Source organism: Chelon labrosus (assembly GCF_963514085.1).
Source record: "Chelon labrosus genome assembly, chromosome: 9".
In the NCBI taxonomy this organism is placed as follows: domain Eukaryota; kingdom Metazoa; phylum Chordata; class Actinopteri; order Mugiliformes; family Mugilidae; genus Chelon; species Chelon labrosus.
In genome coordinates this window covers 22,003,455-22,031,125 of record NC_140359.1, presented here as the reverse complement: position 1 = coordinate 22,031,125, position 27,671 = coordinate 22,003,455, and the positions used below count along the sequence as shown (strand labels likewise).

Sequence of the window (27,671 nt, the reverse complement as noted above, 5' to 3'; positions counted from 1 at the left end):
GGCAGCGCAGCGACGTGGAGGAGAGAGGATGGAGAGGGAGGATGCTGCCTTTTTGGGTACCATGTTCGCCTCTTGTGGCGTCGGCCTGCTCCACATAGTGTCTAAAAATGAAGTCCCCACCCCCTCCCTCCGCCTGTCACACTGGTGATCAGCTCTCAGCCTGTGAAGGCATGGCTGGCCTCAGAGCATCGTGTATTTATAAAGCCGACGGGCGAAAGCGCTCGAAATAAATATAGATGCGAAACGGGAAATATTGCCCAATGTTGCTGGAAACGATTCTGCTAGGTGTGAGGTTTTATTCTCACGCAGTGCCCTATATAAAGCCACGCACTCTCAACCACACTCAACATCAAATAAACCCATTTAAATCGTTGTTTCCTACCTCTGTGCTGTCCTCTATTGGCCATTACAGGATGGATGGGAAGGAGGCGCAGGTGCAGGGATGCAGATCGACGCCCAGGGATGCAGAAACATGAAGCAGTCATTGCACTGATCAATAAACAGGCTGCTGTAAATAGAAGCCAGAAAGCAGCGCGGCGCTCACCTGCTTTCACCGGGATCCGGCTTTTGTACCTGATGTTGGACGTCATGTTGGCCGCTCTCCTCCGTGGATTTCACCGAAGCGACGGCTCTCAGAAAGCGGCCACTGGCCTCGCCTCCAAAACCCCGGACGGACAGTAGGAGGGCGGGCCGAGCTGACAGATGAAAGCCCCTCCTCCTCTTCCTCCTCCTCCTCCTCCTCCTCCTCACTCGCTCAGCAACTCTCCCTGCAGAGGTTTCAGCAAGCAGGTTGGGTCAAAAGTGTCAAAAAAAAATCTCACTGAGCAGCTCTGACAGAAATAGATTTTAGTGTTTTGAAGAACAGTAGCATCTCTTCAGAGTCTGTCTCTGCCAAATTAGATATTTTACTGGCCATTCACAAAATAATAACTGCACCCAACGCAGAAATCATACTTATCTGATAAATCTACAAAGGCAGGTCACAAGTAACTGAACTCACCACTTACCTTTCTCTAGTTTCAAGTTTCCCTCGCTGTGTTGCTTTTTCACTTCAGTTCACTTTCGCTTGAATTGTGTTTCTATGAAAGTTTCGTGTTGATGTCTCTCCTTAGGCTGAAGACATTAAAAGACCTCAGCCTCACCCCAGTTTCAATTTAAACCATAATTTTAGTATCTGACATTAAGTCAATTTAAGGGGGAGCCTGAGGATGTACACCGATCAGCCACAACATTAAAACCACAGACAGGAGAAGTAAATAACATCAACCATCTTGTGACAATACGATGTTCTGCTGGTAAACTTTTAGTCCTGCCATTCATTCATGTGGATGTTACTTAGACACGTAGCACCCACCTCGACCAGACCAGGCACCCCCACCCCATAGCAATGACACTCCTTGATGGTAAAAAAAACATGAAAAACAGCACAAGGTGTTGACCTGACTCCAAATTCACTAGATCCCAAACTGATCAAGTACCTGTGGGATGATCTACAGAGGTCCCACCACTCAAAGGCCCCCACTAACATCATCCTGTTGCCAGACACCACATGACACCCTCAGAAAACCCATGTCCATTCTCTGATGAGTCACAAATGTTTTGGAGGCACAAGGGAGACCTACACAATATTAGGAAAGTGGTCATAATGTTACGCCTGATCAGTGTGTTTTAAATAAGCATCTTCAAACTGGATGCTACTTTGTTTGTTGGGAAAGTCAAAAGAAATCAGAGAAGACCTAACAAGACTGGTTCAACCTGGAAAAAATTAACTGACTGCTGAGCGAGAACACGATCCCGACTGTGAAGCTTGATTATGTGGATATATTGATGCAACATCTCAATACGTCAGCCAGGAAGTTAAAGGTTGGTCGCAAATGGATCTTCCAAATGGGCAACGACCTCAAGCACACTTCCGAAATTATACCAAAATGGCTTAAGGTCGACCCGCAAACCTCAGTTACACCAGTTCGGTCACGTGGAATGGGCTGACGGAAACCATATTAAGTTAAAAGAAACCACAGGCTCAACAACGGTCAACTTTTGTTTACTAAACAAATTTTATTTCAGAGGGAAATACAAAAAAATTGACACCTAAAAACAAGCTTTTAATGAGACATGATTAAGGAATAATTATTACTTTTGCCTTAAGTTCAACAGACAAGATACATCGTACTATATAATTAATAATATTAATGTGAATGGCACATCAGTGACAGCACAGTTAAACAGCAGCGCTGCAGAAATGTTAGGATGGCTGGAGGGAGGTTTACACATTAAATATCATATATGTGATGTTTAAATGGGAAAACACTAATACAGTATGTTAACAAAACGGCACATGTAGTGTACAAACTGACCATTTAAATTGCTACTGAAACATCTATAGACACATTAACGTATCTTATTAGTTTTGAGTCTAAAGGCAAATTTAGCAATTTAAGATTAATTTAAAATTAATCGTAAATTGTGGCGAGATCCTAGGGTCTGGCCGTTTCTCTTTTAGTTAGTTTTTACTGTTGGCTAAAAAAAAAAACATGGTTCGAGATTAGGAACAAATATATTTTCCTGGAAAATCAGACACAGGAGCTCTATTCATCCTGGATATGGACGTTTAAGACCTAGTAGTACCTTTATTCACTGCCCTAAGATCAGACTCAAGACAACTGAAGCTACCCAGGTGATGATGGAATACTGAATTATAACTCATAAACTGATAGAAAACACAAAGAGCAAAGGTTTTTTTTTTCACTTGTAAGCTAAAATAATTTTGGACAAGAGTGCTTCCTAAAGCTCTGACTTGGAAAAGCAATTTCTGTAAACATGTTGCATGATAGCAAAGCGTCTCAGTACCTGTCGTCACTGGCAGCTCTGTGGACAATAATTAAGATCAAAGACTAAATAACAGCGTTTGTGTCGTGGACCGTGAGTAGAGTCTTGACAAGCAAGACCTCAGCGTGGAGCTCCAGTACAGCTGATGGATGGATACTTGGAGGGAAGAAGAAGAAGCTGAAGAAGAAGTTGTGGAGTGCACATAAAGATAATGTGATCCTGGATACATGCGCTCTTGGCCTGTCTGCAGGAACGGCTGGAAGATCATATATACAGTATGCTGTGAGTGTATACTGTATATACGATGGAGTAAGAGGTGTTGGGGATCACATGCTTCCCTTTTGTCTCGGACCCTTTTACTCGTCTGATTTCATCTTCATCTGTGCCTGCATCTGAGCGATCATCTCCTGCATGCGTCTCAGCTGCAGAGAGTAAAGAAAGACAAAAATTAACTTTTACATTTGTACGTTTTATTTTGTGACTTGTATGCCCATTTTTCATTTTTATTTTTATGCATACATGTCTGTAAATATTATTTACTCCATTAAACCTCCAGTAGAGGGCAGATCTGTCCAACGTAAATACAGTTTTCTGTGACAGAAAAGCCATCTCAGGAGGAGAAAAGAAACCCAGCGAATGCACTGATGCGTTACCAGAACAAGACAGACATGTACGTGCTGATATGGTCTTAAAATATCAACATGAGGTTTTGACTTCAGTATATCTTATGATAACTTTACTACACCAACTGGAAGCTTAGTGCAAAAGCAAGATATAACAGGAATTAAACTGTTTAAAGTGTAGTTATCACTACAGCACAACCCACTTCAGTCATTAGTCAGTCAAATGAAGTGCAAATCAATCCGTTACAAGGCTGAATAATATATTTCAGATTTATATCGGCTGTAGCAGAAGAAACTATTTAAAAATGAATGAAGCATAAAATCAATGTCAAATGATGAATGAATGATGACTGAAATGTAAATAAATGTTCATGTGGAAAGTAGGAACTGGATCATAAAAAGTATATAAGCTGAAAAAAGTAACTGATTAACACTGATGATGATGAAATGTCTACATCTAATCATGGTTTGAACTATTAAACGTTAAATCTCTTTAAAGTTTAGCGCCTTCTTGTGGCTGAGGATGGAACTTCAAATGAAGATTTTTCTCCAAAATACACTGTCCGGCCAAAAACAAACCAATAAAGCAAATAGGTAGGAGCCTCCTATTGGATAATTACTGCATGGGTGATTATCTTTCACCTGGCAACAAGTTATTTAACCCCAACTGATGCAATGAGTAGCTTCTCATTTCTTAAACAATCATGTCTAAAGACACATCCTGTGTTCGTGGGAAAGATGTTAGTCTGTTTGAGAAGGGTCAAATCTTTGGCATGCATCAAGCAGAGAAAACATCTAAGGAGATTGTAGAAACTACTAAAATTGGGTTAAGAGCTGTCCAACGCATTAATAAAAACTGGAAGGATAGTGGGGAACCATCGCATCAGGGTAAGAAGAGAGCCAGATGAAGTGATGCACCCATCATGCCTAGTGTCTACTGTACAAGCCTGTGGGGGCAGTGCTATGATCTGGGGTTGCTGCAGTTGCTCAGGTCTAGGTTCAGCAACATTATGTTGCCCAAAGAATGAGGTCAGCTGACTACCTGAATATACTGAATGACCAGGTTATTACAACAATGGATTTTTTTTCTTCCCTGATGTTCACGGGTATATTCCAAGATGACAATGTCAGGATTCATGGGGCTCAGATTGTGAAAGAGTGGTTCAGGGAGCATGAGACATCATTTTCATACATGGATTGGCCACCACAGAGTCCAGACTTTAACCCCATTGAGAATCTTTGGGATGTGCTGGAGAAGGCTTTGTTCAGTGGTCAGACTCTCCCATCATCAATACAAGATCTTGGTGAAAAATGAATGAAACACTGGATGGAGATAAATCTGGTGACATTGCAGAAGCTTATCGAAACAATGCCACAGAGAATGAGTGCCGTAATCAAAGCTAAAGGCGGTCCTATGAAATATTAGAGTGCGTGACTTTTTCTTTTTTTGGTGGCGACTTTGTTTTTGGCCAGTCAGTGTATTATCCATCTGTGATCTTTATCTTTTAAGTGTGGGCTGACAAAATTTAGATTAATGTCTGGTAACGCGAGGGCACGTCACGCAGCTTGGAAATTAAACTTCAAGACATTTTTTTTCTTTATTAGATTACAGCAAATTTAGGATTAATAAGAACTAAAGCTGACATTTGTCTTTGTGAAATAATAAAGGGGAATGCTTTATTTCAAGCCTCTTATGATTTCTTAATAATTTCCCACAGTGCCAGGAAATGACACCTTCAGCACTTATTATGGAGAAAATGGAGACTTAACTCCGAGACTCGAGCTTAGAAAGTACCTCCTTAATTAAATGGATTTTTAAGAAAAGGCCAAGACATTGAAGACTTAATGATTTCTAAACCTAATAGTAAATGATTCATTATCACCGGAAACTCTAGTCTTAATGTGTTGTCTTACTACTTCAGTTTTCCTTTAACATTGCCTTGTGCACCCTTTCACGCATGCATGTTTTACATGTAGCACAAAGGTACCTTCACTTTTCATTGTTATTCTGCAGACTTGAAGATGATCTCAACAATCTAACGCTGGCACATTTATTTATGTGCAACGTCCCTGTTAAATAGTCCAGTAAATAAATGACAAATCCTGACTTCTCCTGTAATTTTCATCTACACAGAAAAAAAATCTCAGTCTGATTTAAGACACTGAGGCTGGACCTGTGGAACCCTGTCTTGCTTTTCCAATTACTAGAAGAAAAGGGCTCTTTCTAGGAACCTTTCAGACAAATAACAATGTCTTATCGGTTGCTTTCTGGGAATTTATTAGGGATCTAGGGAGTAACTGTTGGTATTGTAATATTTCCTCTGACATGTCAACAAAAGCCCCACTGTCACCTCCTGCTTTGTGTGTTTTTTCGTCTCCTCACGATACTGAGGTCATTCCCACCATAATGCTGTCCCAGGACATCCAGGCAGGAAGTGATGGCATATCCTGCCTTGGCACATTGTTTACAAACAGCTCTGATTGCACCGCGCCCGCTCAACATGGTGCACTGCTGCAGTGGCACAAAAAGGGCCAACCAAGAGCAATCAGGAAACGGGTTATTTATTACCCGATGAAATACAGGCTCCGGGGCACATGAAGCCTTAAAGATGACTTTCTTGCAGCTGTGCGTTCTTACCTCTGCCTCTTTCTGTAGCAGGATCTGATCCTTATCCAACACTTCCTCGTCCACAGCTCTGTAGGGGGGGGAAACAGATTTTAAACATCATTAATCTTGTTTGAAACAGGAGCAGCTGCTGCTTGAGTGATTTTAAAGAGCATCTCACCTGCCCGCTCTCTTCAGCCTCTCTGAGCGGAAGTTCTCATAATGCAGATCCTGAGTCACCTCCTGGAGGTCTTGCATGTGGGTCCTGCAACAAACAGACACGCTGTCAGATCTGGACACACTAGAGGGCAGTAGAGCGCTGCTTTCAACTCTCTGCAGCTAACTTAAGGAGGCAGAAGATCTGTCAGGTTGTTAAAAGTGTTTCTTTCTATTACTTAAGAAGTTTTGTTACTAAAGAGACTCACACAAGCATGGTGCGTAGTTTGAGGAAGTCATTGTGCTCAGGGTTCTCCACCTCTACCACTCCCCAGGGGTAAAGACGACCACGGATCTTCTTCCCCTTCACCTCAATCAGCTGGTTGGAGCCAATCACAGCAAAGGGAATGCTCGCCTGGGAAAGGAAGTTAAATGTCAGTGGATGGCCAGAGAGTAAACAAAGTAAGTGGAAGGGATATGGAAAGAGATATGGAAAATAAGGGTATCAGAGAGGAGAGGTTGCAGTGAAGGGAAGCAGGGATGGATGGGAAGAGGATGGCACCTATCACTAAACCAGCAGAGGGAAACATCTTAAAAAAACTGCTGACGTATGCTGTGTGTGTCCCCGTCTCACCTTCAGGACTCTGGTCTGCTCCTTGAACTCCTCATCCTCGTCAGAGTCGGCATCGGGCAGCTGATAAATTTTGATCCCGTGCTCGGCAATCTCGTCCAGGATCTGAGAGATGGAAGGAGGAGAGACACGGTGAGGAGGCTGTGTCGTTAACGTCGATGTTAGCCACTGATCTGGACCTGGCATTCATTCATGTTGATGTTACTTAGACACGTAGCATCCACCTAGACCAGACCAGGCCCCCCAACCCAATAGCAATGATACTCCATGATGGCAGCATTCATCCCCAGCAGGATGCAGCCTGACACAGACACACACACAAAAACAACCTGGCCTCCAAATTCACTAGATCCCAAATTGATCAAGTATCCGTGGAATGCACTGGAACAAACCTGATCCACAGAGGCCCCTCCCTTCAACCCAAAGGCCCCAAAGACCCCCACTAACAGCATTCGGCTGCTATACACCACAGGACACCCTCAGAAGGACCATGTCCATTCTCCGATGAGTCACAACTGTTTTGGAGGCAAAAGGGAGACCTACACAATATTAGGAAGGTGGTCATAATGTTATGCCTGATCAGTGTATTTTAACTTTGTTTTTCAGGCCTTATTACGTGCACAGCAGTTTTCCTACTTTCACTTGCACTGTGGTTTAATTTACCCGTCCTTTATCTACTTTTTAACTTGACTGTTTAGTAAATGGGTGCATATGTACAAAATAACAGCTGCTGCTCTGACCCATACACAGTAAGAGAGAGTAATAGGAGGGTGTGTGTGTGTGTGTGTGAGAGAGTACCTGTTGTTGCAGCAACACATTTAATTAAAGCCCCCCATGGAGGGAAAAGGGGGGAGAGACAAAAAAGGGTAGACAGGTGAAAAATAACAGTCTGTGTCTGCGTTCAAGTTCTGAAGGAGTCCGAAACCAAGTTCTCGCCCTTCTCTTTTCTCCGACCGGCGAAGAAACAATTTAAAACAAAGGAGCTTTCTTCGCTGCTACCTCTGGGACAGATGTCAGTATTTATTATTCTAAACATCAAAGCTGCATTTTTCCTTTGTGTTCCCAAGAGGAGAATTTATAAATCCACAATGTAATCTTATGTAATGGAGCCAAAAAATGTCAAGTGTTGTTTTCCTGACTTTTTTTGGGGACTTTCATGTGCTCTGGTGTATAATGGGACAGTGGTGACTCAGCCAGGAGGGTGGGAAGTGAGCACAGGTTTTCCTACAGAGAGCAGCTCCTGTTTGAGTCCTTGTTATGGCTGTCGCTTGTTTTCTCAGTGAGCTCTGAGCGCAGTGTGTGTGAGATAGTGTGCGCGCGAGGAGAGTCGGGCATTGTTGTGGGGCAGATCTAAAAACAAACAGGCTTCGCGGGACCCGGGGGAGAGCGTGACACCGGACCAGAGCCTCTTTTTCCTTCACTTACTCAAACGCACAGGATTTACAGAACCCTCCAACACGGAGGCTGGATAAACATCGGTCTGGTGGGGCAGCGCATAAAGAATTTTGGGAAACTGTGCACACAGTGGGAAAATAAACAGCGTGACACAATGGCAGGAAAAAACGAAACAAACAACAAATGTAGTCACACTGAAAGATAAGATAGAGACAAATTCAGATGTGATAAGTAATAAAACAAAAAAAGTCACGCCGAGTACCAAGCATCAAGTTAAACAAACCACAGAAAAAAAGACTAAATTTCATTACTGTCAGCTGCTATTACACATCCAGAGACTTTAAGGCTGTTGTTTGCCATCACCTGTTTCCAGACCTTCTAATCCAAAATGGCTGTTTACCTGAATTATTCTGTTCCGTAACATGTGCTTAGTACGAACCCACACCTGTAATCAAAACCTCTCAGGGATGATGAGATGTCAAAATCACTGCCTGCTCCAAATCCCTGTTTTCTCCTGCTGATCTACTATACACAGTGTAGGCTTTAATTGTTAACGTTACACCGCCATCTCCTCCTCGTAGCTGTGTATTTTAGTTGGCACCGTGTTGTTGGCAGTGGGAGCCATTTTGATTTTATGACCATCCTGTCCAGCTATAATACACGACCCCCCCCCCACCCCTCTCCGTGCTGTTATGGTTGGCCGTGCAGGTCCACTCACTGATGTCAAGGCTGTGTATAAACAATGGCACACAAGACTCTAGCTCAGTATTAATTAGAAAAGGAAGCCAACGATTTATCGCTTTATGTTTCTGGCTCACATCGCAAAATATGAAGCATTGTTTGTGGGAAATATTCCATCACGCTGAGGCAGTTTTGATAAGGGTGGAGTCAGAAAATGGCTTAGACGTGAGATAACTTGCAGGTGAATCACGCCAGACATGTAGATCCATAGAAAAGTCAGGTTCATTCACTTCTAGGAACAGCAGTATTAAATATACAGCAGCGGTTGTGTGCGGCCCAAATATAGCATAGCCGCAGGTCTATACATAGATATAATTACAAAGGGTGAAGCGGCAGGAGACGTGGCTAAGCAGTTTTTCTGCAACGCTGTGGCAGGTTGAGTCAAAACCTTTAATCATAACGAAACAAGGTGCAAGCCCGTCATTACTTGGATCAAGAGTTTCATCACGTCAACCCGCCAGGGGAATAATATTTTCGCGATTTGTTCATTCTCACAAACAAACCCACAAAAATAGGAATGACTCAAACACCTGCTAAGCACTGACAAATGAATCCTGGACCAAATATCATTGGGAGGAAACAAATAGTTGCCAAGGAAAAGAGCAAACAGACAAAGGAGGGGATTGTGGTTACTGCCGCAGTTCTGACATTCAGCGGGCAACAACATGCACAAACACACAATTATACAGTTTTCTCGTGTCATTGTTGAGGACAGGACTCTGGCCTGGCATGGAGTTTGTATCCATTGAACTAACACTGCAACAGGGAACAATACTTGGAAGTAGAAACTCGTACCAGAGAATTCGTAGGAAATCAACAATGCAGACAAAGAAAAAAAATAACACACACACACGCAAAACAATCAAACTGCTTTTTGAAACTAATCAGTCCTGACTGAGAAGAGCAAGAATCGGGAACCCAAAGGGAGCAGAGCAGCAGCACTTTTACGTAATTTGTATGTAATATCACAGATGCCTGCCAGCTTCTGCAGAGTGACCATGTGAAGGAGACGGTGCATCACTGCCATTAGAGAAAAAACACCTTAACCTCTTCCACTTATACGCCATAAATATCATCCTACTCCTCGCCGACGGACAGCACGAGCAACACTGAGAGAGGCTGAACAAGGTTTGGATGACCGAACCTGCTTGTAATGAGGTTAAGGGAAAGGGGCCCTCTTTCTCTAAGGCTGCAGAGTTTAATAAAGAAAATCCCGGTCATGGTGAGTTTCGTATCCCTTATGAGATCCCTGTAGTTCCAGCGCGTCTCAGAACAAAACAACTGCCTGTGTTGCACCATCCGAGCTGTTATTTTTGTGCAAAAGAGCTGACTAACACTACCACAGAGGTATAGTTTTAAATGTCAGCGATTAAACCACAGAAGAAAAATGAAAAGAAGTTTTTTCCAGTTAGATTTTTATTTTGCATGAGATGTTTTACCCATTTAAAATTAGATGGCTTCACATTTTCCAAATGCTGTATACAGTGAGAGTTAACAGAAGACACTGTGGTAACTTCACCTGAAGCAAAGGTCACCCTGGCTAGTTTCACAACAATGAATACGTAACCTCCAAGTAAAAGAGGAGAGATGCTATTTAACACAACAAATTATTTTTATTTATTTGAGCCATCATCTACAAAATAAGATATATCTTATTTATTTATCATGTTGGCTATAAATAAATGAATGGCTAGGAAAAGCTTGATTACTACCTTGGAAATTTGGTTTTGGAGCAGACTGCAAAGCAAGTAGGAACAAAATAAGATTATTCTAAAAAATTAATGTCATATATGCCCTTTACATTTGGAATTACAGCTAAAGCACGAAGCATCAGTCTGTCCCAGGCCACAGTGAACCTGAGAAAAACAAAAAGCTCCAGTGGCTGTGACAAAGAATTCCAACGGTCCAGCCAATAAACTAAGAAAGATATGCGAGTTCTGGTCTCTTCCCATATAAAATAACATTTAAAAAATGATGTGATGAGACCCAGCTGTATCAGTAAGACGAGAACAGTAAATAAATATGTAAACGCAAAATGCAAACTGCATTTAGCCTGTAAACTGCCTTTCTATAGCATGAAACAAATACATTTGCACAAGCAATAAACAAGCAACCCACACAACAAGACCTATCTAATGGAAAAGCTAGAGTGCAGCTCTCAGTACAGCGCCCTATAATTAATATTTCATAGATTACATAGTCCAACTACTATAATACAGAACAACAGAGGTCTGGCAACACGATCAGAGGACACCAATGGCTAGATTCCTTCTACTATTCTTTAGTTTCCAAACTTAATTCGCTAACTTCAAGAAACATGAGAACAAATACTTCTCTCTTGCCGGGAAACGCCTTTCAACTAACCGGCTCTCTCCTGCCTGCAGGGAGTCTGAGGGGGTGAGGGAGCCCCAACAATACCTGATCTAGTGGGGTCGGAGGGATTTAGACCTCATACCAGCTTCCTGCACAAACACACACACATACACACTTTCCCGTACACATAGCTTACGGCGGCCTCACTTTGTGAACTGCTATAATCCGACGTCAGGAGTAGGACGGGAGTTTGCATGTTACATACGTGAGTCACCAAAGATGAAGAACTGCCTGGTAAGAAAGAGAGAGAGAAATCTACAGAGCAAATCTCTCTCTCAAAAAAAAAAAAAGCACCAATACGGCACTGACTCGGACACGTAGCTGCCCCGGGAGAACAATACCTTTCTGTTCACAGGATTAAAGACACTTGCTTGCATGCACAGAAACACAGTCCACATATATTGTTTGTCCAGACCAGAACGGACCGGATCACTCATTCATTCAACCGCTTGTCCTCTGGAGGGTCCTCAAGGGTACACCCTGGACAGGTCGACAGTCTATCGCAGGCCTAACACAGAGAGACCCAATTTAGAATCACCAATGAACCTAACGAGCATGTCTTTGGACGGTGGGAAGAAGCCGGAGTACCCGGAGAGAACCCACGCAGACACAGGGAGAACATAGAAACTCCACACAGAAAGGCCCCAGTCGGGCAATGGATTTGAACCCAGAACCCTGAATTTGTTCTAATTGGAGGTACTGATGGAAAGTACTGAATGACTCCAAGAAGCAGTAACATGAAGGCATCACATGGTTATTACACGCACACACACACACATCCATTGTCTGGTATTAGTACAGTTAAGACCACCCACCTCTTCCTCTGATCAAAGAGCATGGAGAGATACAATTGAGCTATTCATGTAATCTTGCATTTAAGTGAGATTAAAAAGGGGGACAGTGTGAGTTTAGGATTTCAACCACACATCAGCTTCTGTGACTCGGTCTGGTAATCAAAAGGGCCTCAAACCGCGAACACAACCGCAACTCAAGCGACTCATTAGCAGCACGGCAAAGTCCGGAAGCCATCTTTTCAGGTTGGCCCTTGAACGAGGAAACCTGCTGTTTTCACACTGCAGTCGGCCCCGAACTCTCTTCCCTCGAGAACAGATGACTGTGTGTAACGGAGCTGCCTCCTCGATGAGGAAAGAAATACATATTTATTGTTTTAAAATCTGTGGAGATGTGAAGCATGCCCTGGCACAATGACCACGGGAGGGCAGAAAAATAAATACATCCGCGTGTTCGAAACACTGGCAGGAAAAGGACGGAGCTTAAAGTCAACCGGGGACTCTCAAACACACACGCGAACACACAAAAGAAACTAAGAATGAAGTAATCGCCTCTCAACATTTACCCATGGGGCACCAGCCTAAACATGTACAGTGAGGAGCTGAAACGCAAATGCACATAATTACATCATCCGTTGCTTATTCTTACTCTTAATTTGCTTTGTCTATCTAGTACAACACACTTTAGTGCTGGAATTTGCCCTCTGTGTTCACTCTCTGCTATTGTCGTTTAAGAAAACCTGGTATGAGCAGTCCAGCAGTAATAATGTGTCCCAGCGGAGAGCTGGTTCACACAGCAGGAGTACGGAGGAGCAGCCGGGGGAGTCGACAGCGAGCCAGACAATGAGGGGAAAAAACTGTGACAGCGTCTGGGGTAAAATCTAGCAGCTAGAGAGGAGAAGCAGGAGAGATGGTGGGTTCCCGCTGGGAGACGGTGCAGCAGAGATAAGGACGAGGGGCTGCCCGAGAGAAGAAAGGAGATGATGAAGATGAGGGACGTGGCAGGAGGTGTGAGGAGAAGGTTAAGAGAGGAGGAAGAGACTGGAGGGAGGAACTATTGTCTGCCGGCTTCAGCCTCGCGCGAGAACAGAGGAGGAGCTGGGTTCTCCAGCCTCAGCTGACCTCAAGAGACTAGCTCTTAGTCTTCGCACAAAAGAAAAAAAGAGATATCACACAGAGCATCTGGTTGGCCTCTGCTAACCTTTCATCGTCACTGAAAGGTTTAATGCAATATCTTACTTCAAATACTTCAAATTTTAGATGCTCCCCTCCTCCCAGGCACTCTTTGGTTTAGGTGCATTTCATTAAAGTATAAAAATTCACTAGAAATTTGACAGATAAATCAAAAGCATGTTCAGTTTTTAAACCGGACATAAATGTTGAGCTCCAGAATCGTGTCAAAAATCATCAGACAGGTGCTCTTTTGTCCAAATAAAACAAGGCATCCATGCTTTTTTAGCTTTCCATCAGGATTCCAGTCTAAACCAGTCTATGCTCAAACACAAAACAACCAGTAAAGCAGACTGAGACTAAAGCCCTACACAGGATATGACTGTAGGGACCCAGACTGAGAGGATCAGCCCCTCAATATACCCTCCTCGGGGCAACTTATGAGCCACAGACCACAGCGACCCTGCCGAAGGAAATTGGCATTAGGGTAAATTAAAAAAGAAGCAGTGCGGCACTGCCAGGAGAGGAAGAACCGGGGACGAGGGGTGAGCAGGACAAAAGGTGAACGATGGGTTCCTTCACTTTCTCACTGCACTTTCCTTTAAGCCTAAGCTGTGCAGGGCAGCAGGTTGTGTCTTGTCAGTGGAACCGTCTTAACACATTGCAGGAAACGTATATTGTTCTGTACAAGCTGTTTCCCGCTAATAATAAGAGAAAGGTCTGGACGAGCCTTGACGAGGAGGAGGGGGTCCCATTTACTCAAAGACAAATGGCTCCAAACGGTGAGAAAGTGCTTTGGAAAAAAACAAACTAATAAATTGTGTGGGGGGGAAACACTGGGTTATCAATCATTCTTCAACACTAAGCTTTCTGGCAGGTTCTTGGCTGCTGGTGCGCTGACCTCAAAGGAAGGCCGGCTTTACAGTACGGGACTGTACGGCAGGAATCAGGCACGTATACCCAAGAGCCACTTCAGCTTAATCTGATCCAACTAACAAATACTCGAGCCAGTTCTCCCGGGGGACACTTAATAGAGATAAATGGCTCTTTATGATGCTTCACAATTACAATGACTACACCTCCGAACATGTATGGAACTAACGGCAAGTCAGGAAAGACAGGAAATAGCACACTGGCGCTGTGTGCAGACGTCTGATTATTCTGAAGGAAAAAATGTAGCCCTCATAATTTAGATCGTCACCCCATTTGAACGTAACCCAATATGCTGCAGGAGGAGCAGATATAGAAAGAAGCAGCTCCTCCAGCTGTTGCTTATCTGCACAGCTGTGTGAGGATAAAGTAGCGTCCTGTTCAGCAGCGGAAAACAACTTATATTCCACGTTTTACCTGTCAAATCAATACAGTTGTGTTCAGTTTTAGCTGCAGCGCCTTATATTTGGCATCGAGAACGCGTATCTGCCTATTCACTTACATGTCAAAACATTAGGTACACTAGTGCAACCTGAATTCTTTCTAATTTAACAGTCCTGCACTAAATCTCCCTTTGTGGTTGTTGTAGAAAATCACTTCGCACAGAAGCACCACTGCAGCATACTTATTTATACAAAGTGAGATGAAGATTAAAGTTGTGTTTTCTCAAACTGTTACCAAAAAAGAAAAAAAAAAAAATTGTGTACTCCCAAATTGTGGCCAAACACAAGATAGTAGAAATAATGTGCCCTCCTCAGAGACACACAGAGCCATTTCTAAATGTGGGCCAGATAGCTCAATTAAGCCTCTGTATTTCCGGAGAATAATGGCTTTACCAGGAACCCACTATCATTAGATAGGGATGAAAGAAATTTAAATATCCCCATTAATCTGTAACTAGAACATCAACAAAAAAAAAAGATCTACCTGGAAACAAAAACAACATACGTTTAGGACAGAAAAGATGTTTTCTTCCTTGCTAGATCTGTGTGTCCTTAAGGGTCTCTACAGCTAATTACTGTTTAGTATACAGTAGGAAATGTCTGTTAAGGGAACAGTTAGTGGAGCATGTGAATAAACTGTTAGACAGATAGTGTGGTGGACAGTTGAACTATAAAGAGGTCAGATCAGAGTGATACCGTTACGCTATCTCTACTGCCCCAGTTCTGTAACTTCCCCTTTCGCTTCTACTGGCTAGACATTCACAATATACGCATAAAATTAAACAAAGCTTATGCCAAAACTAATCAAGACCGCTGAACCTGCTGCACGTTGCCAGCTAGATCAGAAAGTCAGCGAGCTTGGGAGTTTTCTGCAGTTGGAGGTGGGGGGTCTGCGGTGGCAGGAAACAGGGTTTTATTCATCTCAAGTGGCAAAGGAACACTTAAAAAGGTTTGAGGAAGGTCAAAACACAAAACAGCACTACAGAGTACAATTCAGCTGGTCGGTCCCTGCAGGGCAACACAGTGGAGGAATTTCACCTTTGATGCTGGAGCGATTTGCGTACTGATAAAAAATACAGAAGGAGTGCAATTACTGAGTTCACGTATTCTGATAATGTGACAAAAGTTAAATCCTCGTGTCCGAGGAAGTACAGGAAATGATGTGACTTTAAGGGCTAAACTGCGAGCTTTTGTTTAGCTAAGATGCTGCATCAGCGATTTGGCTACTGAAGCTTTGAGCCAAACAGTCTGGCTGCTGAAGAAAACGACCAGCCCTGATGGCTGCCAGACCACCGGCTCCGAGACCTGAATGAGAGGCAGGTGGGAGGTCTGGGGCATGCCGGGGTAGGTGGGGAGACAGGCTGGCTTCCAATTTATAAAAAAAAAAAAAAAAAGAGTGAGGTGGACTGTGATGAAAAAATAATTAGCAGCTAACACTGGCCACGAGTGTCTAAGCTGAAACCAGCAGTAGTTTTAAAAATCTGAATTAAACGTTTGAGTTGTAAAATGAATAAAAATAAAATAATGGAGAAAGAGCAATTCAAGTTAAGCAAAACTCTGATCTATTAACTTTATATTGATTCCAAATCGACCAAGAATTACAGAAAAGGCAGGACAGACAGGACTTTCAAAAGGAAGGGAAGGAAAATACGGGACAGGAGAGAACAGGACAAAACAAGACAGGAGAAGACATAACTTTAGACTGGAAATGAAATGAAAGGAAAGGAAAGGAAAGGAAAGGATGGAAAGGAAAAGACAGGAAAAGACAGGACAGGAGAGAACAGGACAAGACAAGACAGGAGAAGACATAACTTTAGACTGGAAATGAAAGGATAGGAAAGGAAAGGAAAGGAGAGAACGGGACAAGACAAGACAAGAGAAGACACAAGAAGACTGGAAAGGAAATGAAAGGATAGGACAGGACAGGACAGGACAGGAGAGAAGAGGACAAGACAAGACAGGAGAAGACAACTTTAGACTGGAAAGGAAAGGAAAGGACAGGACGGGACAAGATAGGAGAAGACGCGACTTTAGAATGGAGAGGAAAGGAAAGGAAAGGAAATAAGTAACAGAAGCAGGAAAATCCTAACTCATCTTGAATTTAAGAGGCTATCAGCTGAGCATGTTGCTATGACGTGAGGTTGTTTGAATTACTCTACGCTGTCCTTCCCCCTCTGGACAGAAGGAAACTGAGGAGCGTGCAGGCAGGCAGGCAGGCAGCCTCCTGGACCAGGTCCAACAGGAAGTATCTGGGACAGGCTGAGACTGGATGAGATGTACTCAAACTATATAATATACAACACTCTTTTCCTACGTCTGTCCCTCCTCCCGTTTCCGCTCTGGAGTTGCCCCTCCCTGTGCTTTTGAACAATCTGGTGGCATCACGCACCCCTGCAGTCACACAGGAAAGACAAGTGTGTGCTTTCTCACACGAGCACACGGATGTCTCGCACACCAAGCTGCCAGCGGGGATGGATAAGTGATTCTGCTATTATTAGTGAATTATTCTATTCTATGAATCTACAATGATGATCCAGCGTCTAATGGCTTAACCATGCGTCTGCTGATGAGATAAAAACAAGCACATATCCAAAAACGTCCTGAACATCCTGACAACAACCGTTTAGACATTCCAGCTGTGTGCCAAAAGTACACGTACATGTTTTGTGCATGTACTTTCTGGATCAAAAGTCATGCATGTGTGTGTGTGTGTTTGCGTGTACATCAAACCCACCCTCCTCTTCAGGCGATCCCTCTCCTTCAGGGTCAGTGTGTCAGCCTTAGCGATGACCGGGACAATGTTGACTTTGCTGTGGATTGCCTTCATAAACTCCACGTCCAGAGGCTTTAGACTGGAATGGACAAACAGCACGCATACACACACACACACACACACACACACACACACAAAAAGGCAAGAACAGAAGAGAAGAAAGGTTTTAATAAATGAGAAATTGGGTAAGACTACCTTATGCAACTTCAAATTACACAACAGCGCTGTCGGAAAAAAGTAGAACTGAAAGAGAACAACACAATCAAAGATACTGTGATGTTAAACTATCAGAAAATAACCACGTTCTGCCTCAGTGCCTCGTGTGGTGAATGTTAATGTGTGCTAAAACTAAAAATGAATCAATAAAACTGTTCGGTTACCCGTGTCCGAATGGAGAAATGAAGTAGAAGCAGCAGTGCACCCTGTTGTCCACTATGTGCCTTCGGTTCAGCCCACTCTCATCGTGGAGGTATCGTTCGAACTGATTGTCGATGTACTGGATGATGGTCTTGAAGCTGATGTCGCAGAGAGACAGAGGATAAATGTGAACATCAGCATTTTATACACATTCGGAAAAAGAAAATGCTAGTAAGAAAACGCTGGTGTCTGGTGTGAAGAAGCAGTTTTAGAAGAAGGAAGGAAGGAAGCAATCTCCCAGAATCGCACATAAGACGGGACATATTTTAAGAAGTTGCTTGGCCCTCAGAGAAAGACTTAAGAGTGAAGTTATACATAAGACCCGGTCGTCATAAAAGGAACAGGCTGTCTGATTGCGAATGAAGGGTTTTATAGGATAAGATATTGCCATTATATAGCCAAATATACCATAGGATTGGAATAGAAGTTGTGCTACGATAAAAATCAAGAATCATGCTCCTTCATGAGCTGACAAAACTATTAAAATACAGGATACAGGAACTGGATAAACTTAAAATTTAATTATGTTTGAATAAGTTCCATTACTCATTGGCTGACAATGCTCTGAGCTCTTAAAGACTTCTTGCAAAAGTAGATTTTTGTCTGTTTTGAAACAGGAAAAAGAAAAACAGGGTGTCATTTTTCACACCATCTGAGCAGCTGGTGCAAAAAAAAAAAAAAAAGAGCTCAGCAGCTGAATACAACTTTCTATCTTCTATTCTACACCCCAAACATACACTATATTACCAAAAGTATTCGCTCACCCATTCAAATGATCAGAATCAGGTGTTCTAATCACTTGGCCTGGCCCCAGGTGTATAAATTCAAGCACTCAGGCATGCAGACTGTGAAACAAGACATTTGTGAAAGAATGGGCCGCTCTCAGGAGCTCAGTGAATTCCAGCGTGGAACTGTCATAGGATGCCACTTGTGCAACAAATCCAGTCGTGAAATTTCCTCGCTCCTAAATATTCCACAGTCAACTGTCAGCTCTATTATAACAAAATGGAAGCGTTTGGGAAAAACAGCAACTCAGCCACGAAGTGGTAGGCCACGTAAAGTGACGGAGAGGGGTCAGCGGATGCTGAAGCGCATAGTGCAAAGAGGTCGCCGACTTTCTGCACAGTCAATTGCTACAGAGCTACAAACTTCATGTGACCTTCAGATTAGCCCAAGTACAGTACGCAGAGAGCTTCATGGAATGGGTTTCCATGGCCGAGCAGCTGCAGCCAAGCCACACATCACCAAGTGCAATGCAAGGCGTCGGATGCAATGGTGTAAAGCACGCCGCCACTGGCCTCTAGAGCAGTGGAGACGCGTTCTCTGGAGTGATGAATCACGCTTTTCCATCTGGCAATCTGATGGACGAGTCTGGGTTTGGAGGTTGCCAGGAGAACGGTACATTTCAGATTGCATTGTGCCAACTGTGCAATTTGGTGGAGGAGGAATTATGGTATGGGGTTGTTTTTCAGGAGCTGGGCTTGGCCCCTTAGTTCCAGTGAAAGGAACATTGAATGCTTCAGGATACCAAAACATTTTGGACAATTCCATGCTCCCAACCTTGTGGGAACAGTTTGGAGCGGGCCCCTTCCTCTTCCAACATGACTGTGCACCAGTGCACAAAGCAAGGTCCATAAAGACGTGGATGACAGAGTCTGGTGTGGATGAACTTGACTGGCCTGCACAGAGTCCTGACCTGAACCCGATAGAACACCTTTGGGATGAATTAGAGCGGAGACTGAGAGCCAGGCCTTCTCGACCAACATCAGTGTGTGACCTCACCAATGCGCTTTTGGAAGAATGGTCAAAAATTCCTATAAACACTCTCCTCAACCTTGTGGACAGTCTTCCCAGAAGAGTTGAAGCTGTAATAGCTGCAAAAGGTGGACCGACATCATATTGAATTCTATGAGTTAGGAATGGGATGGCACTTCAGTTCATAGAATGAGTAAAGGCAGGTGAGCGAATACTTTTGGTAATATAGTGTACATGCAAACATAGTGCCTTGTGTTCAAAATAGTTAAATTAGTTCAAACCCTACTCTTAACAAGTCTAAAAAACATAAAATTTAGCCTGATTACAAATCAAAAACACAGATATGCCACAACAACCAACAGGAAACAGATCCAAACACACATGTACAAATACAATACACACTCATATACACACACAGACACACAAAGAACACAATGGACTCTAGACACAGGGAATGCAACGGGAGGAGAGGTAGGAAATGAGATATTTGGGATGTAACTGGTAAAGGACAGGAGGAAGGAGCATGCTGGACGAAGCTCAAGTCGTCCTGACTCCTCCACAGCGCACAAACACACCAGTCCTGGCTGTTGATGGCATCGCCGTATCCGGGGGTGTCGACCACGGTGAGACGAAGCTTCACTCCCCTCTCCTCGATTTCCACAGTCGACGCTTCAATCTGCACCGTCCTCTCAATCTTCTCTGTGGGTCAAAACGAAACAAACACAGTCACTTCAAAACATTTATTCATGTGATTCGTTACACAAGCCCCGGAGCTGACACAATGTGGTTACGCCTTAAAAACAAAACACAAAACACATGCTTTTTTTGTCATATAAAAGGGATATGTGCTTTCTTATCTGAACAAACTGACCAAAGAGGGCCTGGGTAATTGTTTTCCAGCCAGAATGAGTCCTAATCTAAGTCAAGTCATAAGAAGGGCAGGGTCATATTTTGAGTATGCAGCATTCCCAACATTCCTCTTCAAATAATGCTCTGCTGGAGACACTGCAGCAGACATTTCTCCATTATTACAGTGTGCATACGTGCGTGCATGTGTGTGCTGCCTGGCATACCTGCGGCACCGGGGATGTAGCGTTCAGGGTAGAGATCGGTGAGAAACAGGCTGTTTATAAGTGTCGATTTGCCCAAACCAGACTCCCCTGAAAAACAAAGAGATTAGAAAGTAAATCTCTGTTCTGTAAGGAAATCATGTGGTCGACACACACCCACAAAAAAAAAACAGTAGCGTGATTACTTACCTACAACCATTAGGGTGAATTCAAACCCTTTTTTCACTGATTTTCGGTGCACTTGGTTCGGGAGGTTTGCGAACCCTACATAACCTGCTGCATCAGGGAACTGTAAAGCACAAACAGCACACACATTGTGCAATGTTAGAACCAGGAACTGTAATTTATAAGACATAAACTTAAACCATGCAATGACTCACATTAGATATTTAAGTGCCATGGATGATGATGCATGACATTGATAATCTACACGGCAATAAAACCGTGAAACACTTGCATTTATACAGGATATCCTCTCTGGATGCTTGTGTTAGCGTGTGTGCAAGAGATTACAAGTACCATGACTCTTAGTCACCATGGCCTTATTCAAAACCCCTCTCCTCTCTCCTCTATACACTTTTATCTGCCATAGTTTATTATCATGAGGTCACATTTCTGCCGGGTACTCACCTTCCCTTTCTCTCCAGACTGGGACATCGCTGCTGTTTACGGGATGTCTGACGAGCCTGCAGGTGGAAGAAAAAATAAGAGACATCGGGATAAATGAGGACTTTCCTCCAGTTAGATGCAAATCTGTTCGTCCAGGTCAAGACTAAACGAGAACTTCCATAACTAATATTCATCACGTTCTGAACGATGAATATTAGTTATGAGAAGTAACCACAAGCGCTGATAAAGTCTGCTCATGGTTACAACTTTTGTAAATTTAAGAATAAAGCCAATGCCGCAGGATTAGCTTTTCATCCCATGTGCGGTTTTACCCACTTTTCTAAATTTTGCAAATATTAATGCTGCCGAAAAAAAAGGTTTTAGGCTGAAAAACCTAACATACACCATTAAACAATGTTTGTGAAGGTCATCCAGGTCATAGCATATCTACCAACACAGCGGTAGCAAAGTCAGCTGGACCTGTTTTGCCACTGATCCAAGTAGCAAACGCATATGACACGGATCCGTTAATGACTAAGTCTTATGAACATCATACACACATGAAATTTCACTTTGCAATACTGATATACACCTATCAGCCACAATATTAAAACCACTGACAGGAGAAGTAAATAACATTGACCATCTTGTGACAATACAAGGTTCTGCTGGGAAACTTTTGGACCTGGCATTCATTAGTGTGGATGTTACTTAGACATGTAGCACCCACCTAGACCAGACCAGGCACCCCCACCCCATAGCAATGACACTCCTTGATGGCAGCAGCCACAGGTACACACACTAAAACGGCAGCACAAGGTGTTGACCTGGCCTCCAAATTCACTAGATCCAAAACTGATTAAGTATCTGTGGGATGATCTACAGAGGCCCCTTCCCTCAACCCATAGGACCCAAAAGCCCCCCACTAACAACATCCTTTTGCCAGACACCACAGGACACCCTCAGAAGACCCATGTCCATTCTCTCATGAGTCACAACTGTTTTGGAGGCACAAGGGAGACCTACACAATATTAGGAAGGTGGTCATAATGTTATGCCTGATCAGTGTACTTAACTATTATACTGGACTTCCAGTTTAACCTAACAACATTCTGTTGCCACAACTGAGTCACAACTGTTTTGGAGACGCAAAGGAGACCTACACAATATTAGGAAGTTGGTTATAATGTTATGCCTCATCTGTGTATATACGACTAGTCTTTGTAATATATTAATCAATTAAAGAACAAAAGAAGAAGACATATATTCAACACTATTCTTTTCAGTGTCTAAAGCACCACTTTGACGCTGATTCAAGGCGACAGCAACACTGTTCTTCGCACTATCGTAAGGAAAGAGCAGAGATTACGAGCACTGGGCAGCGAGTTCGTTCCCAGACTCCCATTAAACTGTTACAGTCTTGTGCACCCCGTGCTCCTGTCCCAGTCTACGACCCCGAGCAGACGACGGAGCAACAAGACCGCTTGATAAATTAGCCACATAATGACTGAGCAGGAAGAACAGGCTCCGTTTTTATCACCAACACACTGGGCCTTGACAGGTGGAGTGTGATAAGCATTAGAAAGAGGCAGGCTGCCGTGCGCTGCCAAGCGGAGATGCACTGTGGTTATGTAATGTTAGCGGACGGAAAGAGGTGGCATGGGAACCTGATCTGACCCTTCCCTATTAGCATCAACACACATTTGTGGACATTTGGGGAACGATTTCACGCTGTCAGATGTCTTAGATGGTAGTTGGGGGGTGCCTCCTGGATCTACATGAAAGTGGGCAGCGATCTCTCATACTGACAGGGTGGTTTCACCAAGCCCGCAGGGAGAACAATGGCTGTTTATCCCTGTGGTTCCTGAAGCCTTTCCTATACAGGGTAGCTCAGCTGGGAACACGTGCCTCACCCCTGACTACATTTCAAGACCAACCACAGCGGTGATACTGATCAGTTATGATGAAGGAGTACCAGGCTGGGGACAAAAGGTTCACCATCTTTCTCCATCATATTGATCTGATGACGGAGCTTACTGCGATCAAGACATGATAGCCCTCATCCGACTCCTCTCGAATCACATAATTTTATATATAAATGTGGTTTACTGCCCATGAATTCTGCAAAGAAGTCTCTAATATAGGGCAATTAGTTTAGAAGAAGCTGGGTAACAATGTGTAACACATAAAATTAGGTGATATATTTTAATTTAGGCTTAAATAAATAGAAAAAACAGACCGGAGGACAAACGATACGTCCTCATGTCTTGTTAGCGCTAAAGGGAAAAATTCAAGTCATGACAAGTGCCTGAATGAATCCAAAAAAAACAACAAAGGCAACTGAATGAAACTAATACGTGCAAATCCCTCATGTGAATGGAGCAGTATTTTACAGAATATGTAAAAATGCAACTTGCTGTCAAGTCATTAGGATTCATCTTTACTGAACAGTAAAAATTCAAGCCAACCGACCGAATGACCGCCCAGTGCTGCCGTCCTAAAAGCCACAAAGCTACTGTAACGCAACGACTGGTTTGGGGCCTAAAAACACAATAAGCGCCGCAATAAATGTGTTTTCGTTGTTAATGAACATCTGAGATAATGCAGCAGCCCACACAGGCGTATTCATGTGTTATTCCTCTTCAGGCTCTGTGGGAACCAGCATCAGATTAATTAAACCGCTCCAATATCGCAGTTGTAATCTCACAAAGACAACACTACAGGACAGACAGGCGGGAGGCACACTTCAATAATGTTCCCTTAATAATGGCCATTTAATCGGGCCAGGCTGCTGAGCTGCTTACACACACACATACACGCAGACATCAACAGGCCAGACGTGGGTGGGTGGGGGTGGCGGTGGCGGTGGCGGTGGGGGTGGCGGTGGCGGTGGCGGTGGGGGGGATTAAATCATTTGGGCCAAAAGAGGAAAAAAAAGCCACCTTAGTAAAGCCAAAGTTGTTGGCATGTAACGCATTTACAGTTGATTTATTGGTTGGAGTGAAGCCATGAAGGGGCAGCAGTGCTAGTGCAACTATTTACCTTCCTGACAGCCAGTGTCAAGGGTCTGCACACCCGCTCTCCTTGGATTAAGGACTTTCTACACTTATTAGAAACATTGGAACTATGACTTCACACCGTGGAGACTTTGTGAACTCAGTGGCATAACAACAAAAATGGTAATTTTCTGGCAGCTGATCAGAGCAACAGGAATCCTGGAGTTACTGAACATAATAAAGAGATGTTTGGCTCATGTAAAGGCACACACACACACACACACAGGGGCTTGACTGTAATTAAGCAGCACTTGGGGGGCAAAGGTAGTGGTGGTGGGCAATATAACAGCAATAAAGACATGATACTAGTTTTTAAGCAGGGGCTTTAGAAACACTACATAACACGAGTCCACTGAGAGTAAAAAAAAAAAAAGTTTGTCACAAGGAGCCGGGAGGCCTGCTCGTAACAATAGCAGAGTTTAAAGCACAGAATAGAACATTTATAATGGCGCGGACAGGTCAGGAAATTAAACTCAAGATGAGAAAATATTTTCCCAGCACCGTGCACACAGCTCCCGTACACGAGGGCACGGTTAAAAGGTGCAATGAATATAATCTTTTCATCTCCATTCACATTTCTGCAAAAGGTGCATTCCGTATAATTACCTTTGAAATTCGTTGCGAATGAATAAATTATGTGCAATCATATCTTACACCGATCAGCCACAACATTAAAACCACTGAGAGGGGAAGTGAATAACACTGACCATGTTGTGACGATACAAAATGTTCTGCTGGGAAACTTTTGGACCTGGCATTCATTCTTGTGGATGTTACTTAGACTTGTAGCACCCACCTAGACCAGACCAGACCAGGTACCCCAACCCCATAGCAATGACACTCCTTGATGGCAGCAGCCATCCCCAGCAGGACGCAGCCTGACACAGACACACACTCAAAAACAATTTAGGAACAACAGCACAAGGTGTTGACCTGGCCTCCAAATTCACTACATATCGAAATGATCAAGTATCTGTGGGATGATCCACAGAGGCCCCTCCCCTCAACCTATAGGACCCAAAGACCCCCCCACTAAGGACACCCTCAGAAGGCCCATGTCCATTCTCAGATGAGTCACAACTGTTTTGGAGGCACAAGGGAGACCTACACAATATTAGGAAGGTGGTCATAATGTTTCTTTAATCAAAAGAGACATTTCTAATTCAATAAACTGGGTTCAGCTTGTTTCACATGAGGAAGAACTGCTCTTCTCTATTTTGTATTATAATATACTGAATGTCTTTGGGGCTGTTAGTCATACAAAACCAATAATGTTGTGAAGGATGGTGACATTTATCCACCTTCTTGTGATGCTTCATGTTGGCCTGGATACATGTGTCGTGCAGTCACACCAAGCTGTCAGCCAGATGAAGCCTCACCTAGCCGTCAAGTACCCTCAGATTAATTGGAGTCAGTTTGGTTGTGAGGTTAGCTTGTATTATGGCGAAGGGAGTAGAGACGGGTGGAGAAAATATGGACACACTTAATGCTGGTCGTAGCATCACTGATACATTATCCAGGAATATTATCCACCTTTGATTTAATTTCCTGTATTGTCCACACGGCGACACTCACTTATCTAATTATTCTACCTGCTGACCACAATATATGACATACATAAAGTGCCATCTATCACCATTTCCTGTGAACACAATAAAACTGGTACTTATAGGGCTGAACGTCACACCTAAAGTCTGCTTCTTCATCCGGTTTTTCACACAAAATCTAGCCAATAAAAGATATCCTGCTGTTTAACATCGTCATTCAAAGTTCGGACACAATAGTCCGCGTCCACTTGGGTCTGTCAGAGTGAATGGAGTCTTGTTTTTTCCATTCACAACACAGTACAACACAGGAGGAAACATGTCCTTGTAGTTTACGGGGTCAGACAGATGTCTTCTCTAGTTCTTCCGTGCTGGACAGCATCTGTGAGTCGAGGTCGCAGGAAGGGGAAAAGGTCAGGGAGCGGTGAAGGTGTCGGGTCAGGGTCTCGAGACGTCTTTCGATACCAAGAGATGTTGTTCTTCTGATTTCAAACTGATTTCTGTCTAGCTCAGTAAAAACCTAATTTGTTTTCTGCAGTAAAAGGCAGCTGCCAGCCTGAGATTACGGCTCAAATAGGCTGCCATCGTTCCCATTCACTCAGCAAGAAAGGAAGTGAAATATACATGTTTTCACTGAGCCGAAAACCCAAGCAAAGATGGATGATAATTCTTCAATAGTGGCCCTTAGCCACATCTTAGACAGACACATAATATGTTATTGTTTCCCGCTGTTATTGTTAAGTTGTCCAAGCGCAAAATTAATTTTTCTGCAAAATTTGCTTCACAATCAAAGGTCAGGGAATAATCTGATGTTAGAAAGCGACTGCAGGGTTTAGGAATGTTATATAACGGGGTTACAGGAAATTTGTGAAAGTGAATGCTCTGGGACACACGTCAATTTGATGTGGTACTCATGTAGGAAATATGTAGGCCTCCCTGAGAGCTTCCCTGCAGCTGAGACAATGGGACAATAAATTAGTTCAAAGCAATCATTATCCTTCTGAAAGGCTAAAGAGGAGGAAATGTTTATTTGGACAGTTGTGTCAAGTGATTAAGGAGGATCTATAAAGCAATGTTTTAGTCACTGGACAGGGGAAACGTGTGTATAGGCCTGTGTGTGTGTGTAAACGTCCACCACACCCAGTCTGTCAGACACTGAGTTTACCAAACATCAAATGGGACAATCATATTATAATACGTCCGTGAGGCGCTTAGGTAAATACCATAGCTTCTCTAGATGGCTTCCTCTTTTTAAAAAGTCTTTAATAAACCAACGTTGAATTTAATACAGCTGTGAAACTTTGTTAAAAGTTACATGTCAAACTTTAGCATGCAGCAGTTGTTACCGCGGCTGGTGTCATATTGCCAGCGGGGCTTCAACAAACTCTCCGGCATGTCTGCTTCACCCTCCTGCGACTGACCTCATGAGTTTGTAAGAAAAAAATTAAATAAAAAATCAAAAAACAACCGAGTAGTGTCTTACCTGTTCGTAAATTTGAAATATGGTTAATCAGCCGCAGCTTCTTTTTTTTTCCTCTCGCCGCTGTCCCAGCCCAGGAAGGGAAACCCGGAAACCGCTTTCCTGAGTCCGCCTTCGTCCCTGAAGCGTTTCGTTACCAACGGCCGTCGAGCTGCGCCAGACTGACGCCATTACGGCTCAACTGTCAGTACGGCTGCGCACGAGAATGGGAGCGCTTTTCAGGTCCAACATGGCTGCTTTAGTACTGTAGTTTCTCTCAAAGTTTGCTTTGTAACGGGCT

General features: G+C 43.4%; 1 protein-coding gene across 1 annotated transcript; it reads right to left on the bottom strand.

Annotated features, from left to right (window-relative positions):
- Positions 1-2,035: 2,035 nt before the first annotated feature.
- Positions 2,036-27,487, bottom strand: LOC311493111 (septin-2A). The gene is made up of 12 exons (XM_084551658.1): positions 27,395-27,487; positions 21,333-21,388; positions 20,892-20,991; positions 20,706-20,792; positions 20,208-20,331; positions 17,841-17,975; positions 17,422-17,539; positions 6,848-6,949; positions 6,483-6,628; positions 6,239-6,322; positions 6,091-6,148; positions 2,036-3,251 (listed from the first exon to the last, which is right to left on the bottom strand). The coding sequence occupies exons 2-12, from the start codon at positions 21,357-21,359 to the stop codon at positions 3,186-3,188; spliced, it is 1,047 nt and encodes a 348-aa protein (XP_084407784.1). The 5' UTR covers positions 21,360-21,388; positions 27,395-27,487; the 3' UTR covers positions 2,036-3,185.
- Between the last annotated feature and the right edge of the window lie 184 nt (positions 27,488-27,671).

What these genes read in the sequence shown, in the direction of transcription:
- LOC311493111 (XM_084551658.1), bottom strand. Translation starts at nt 21,359, where the DNA reads ATGTCCCAGTCTGGAGAGAAAGGGAAG. An exon ending in AGTCTGGAGAGAAAGGGAAG is followed by an intron (nt 20,992 to 21,332) that starts GTGAGTACCCGG and finishes TGTGCTTTACAG; the next exon opens with TTCCCTGATGCAGCAGGTTA. An exon ending in ATTTCTCCATTCGGACACGG is followed by an intron (nt 17,540 to 17,840) that starts GTAACCGAACAG and finishes TGTCCATTCCAG; the next exon opens with TCTAAAGCCTCTGGACGTGG.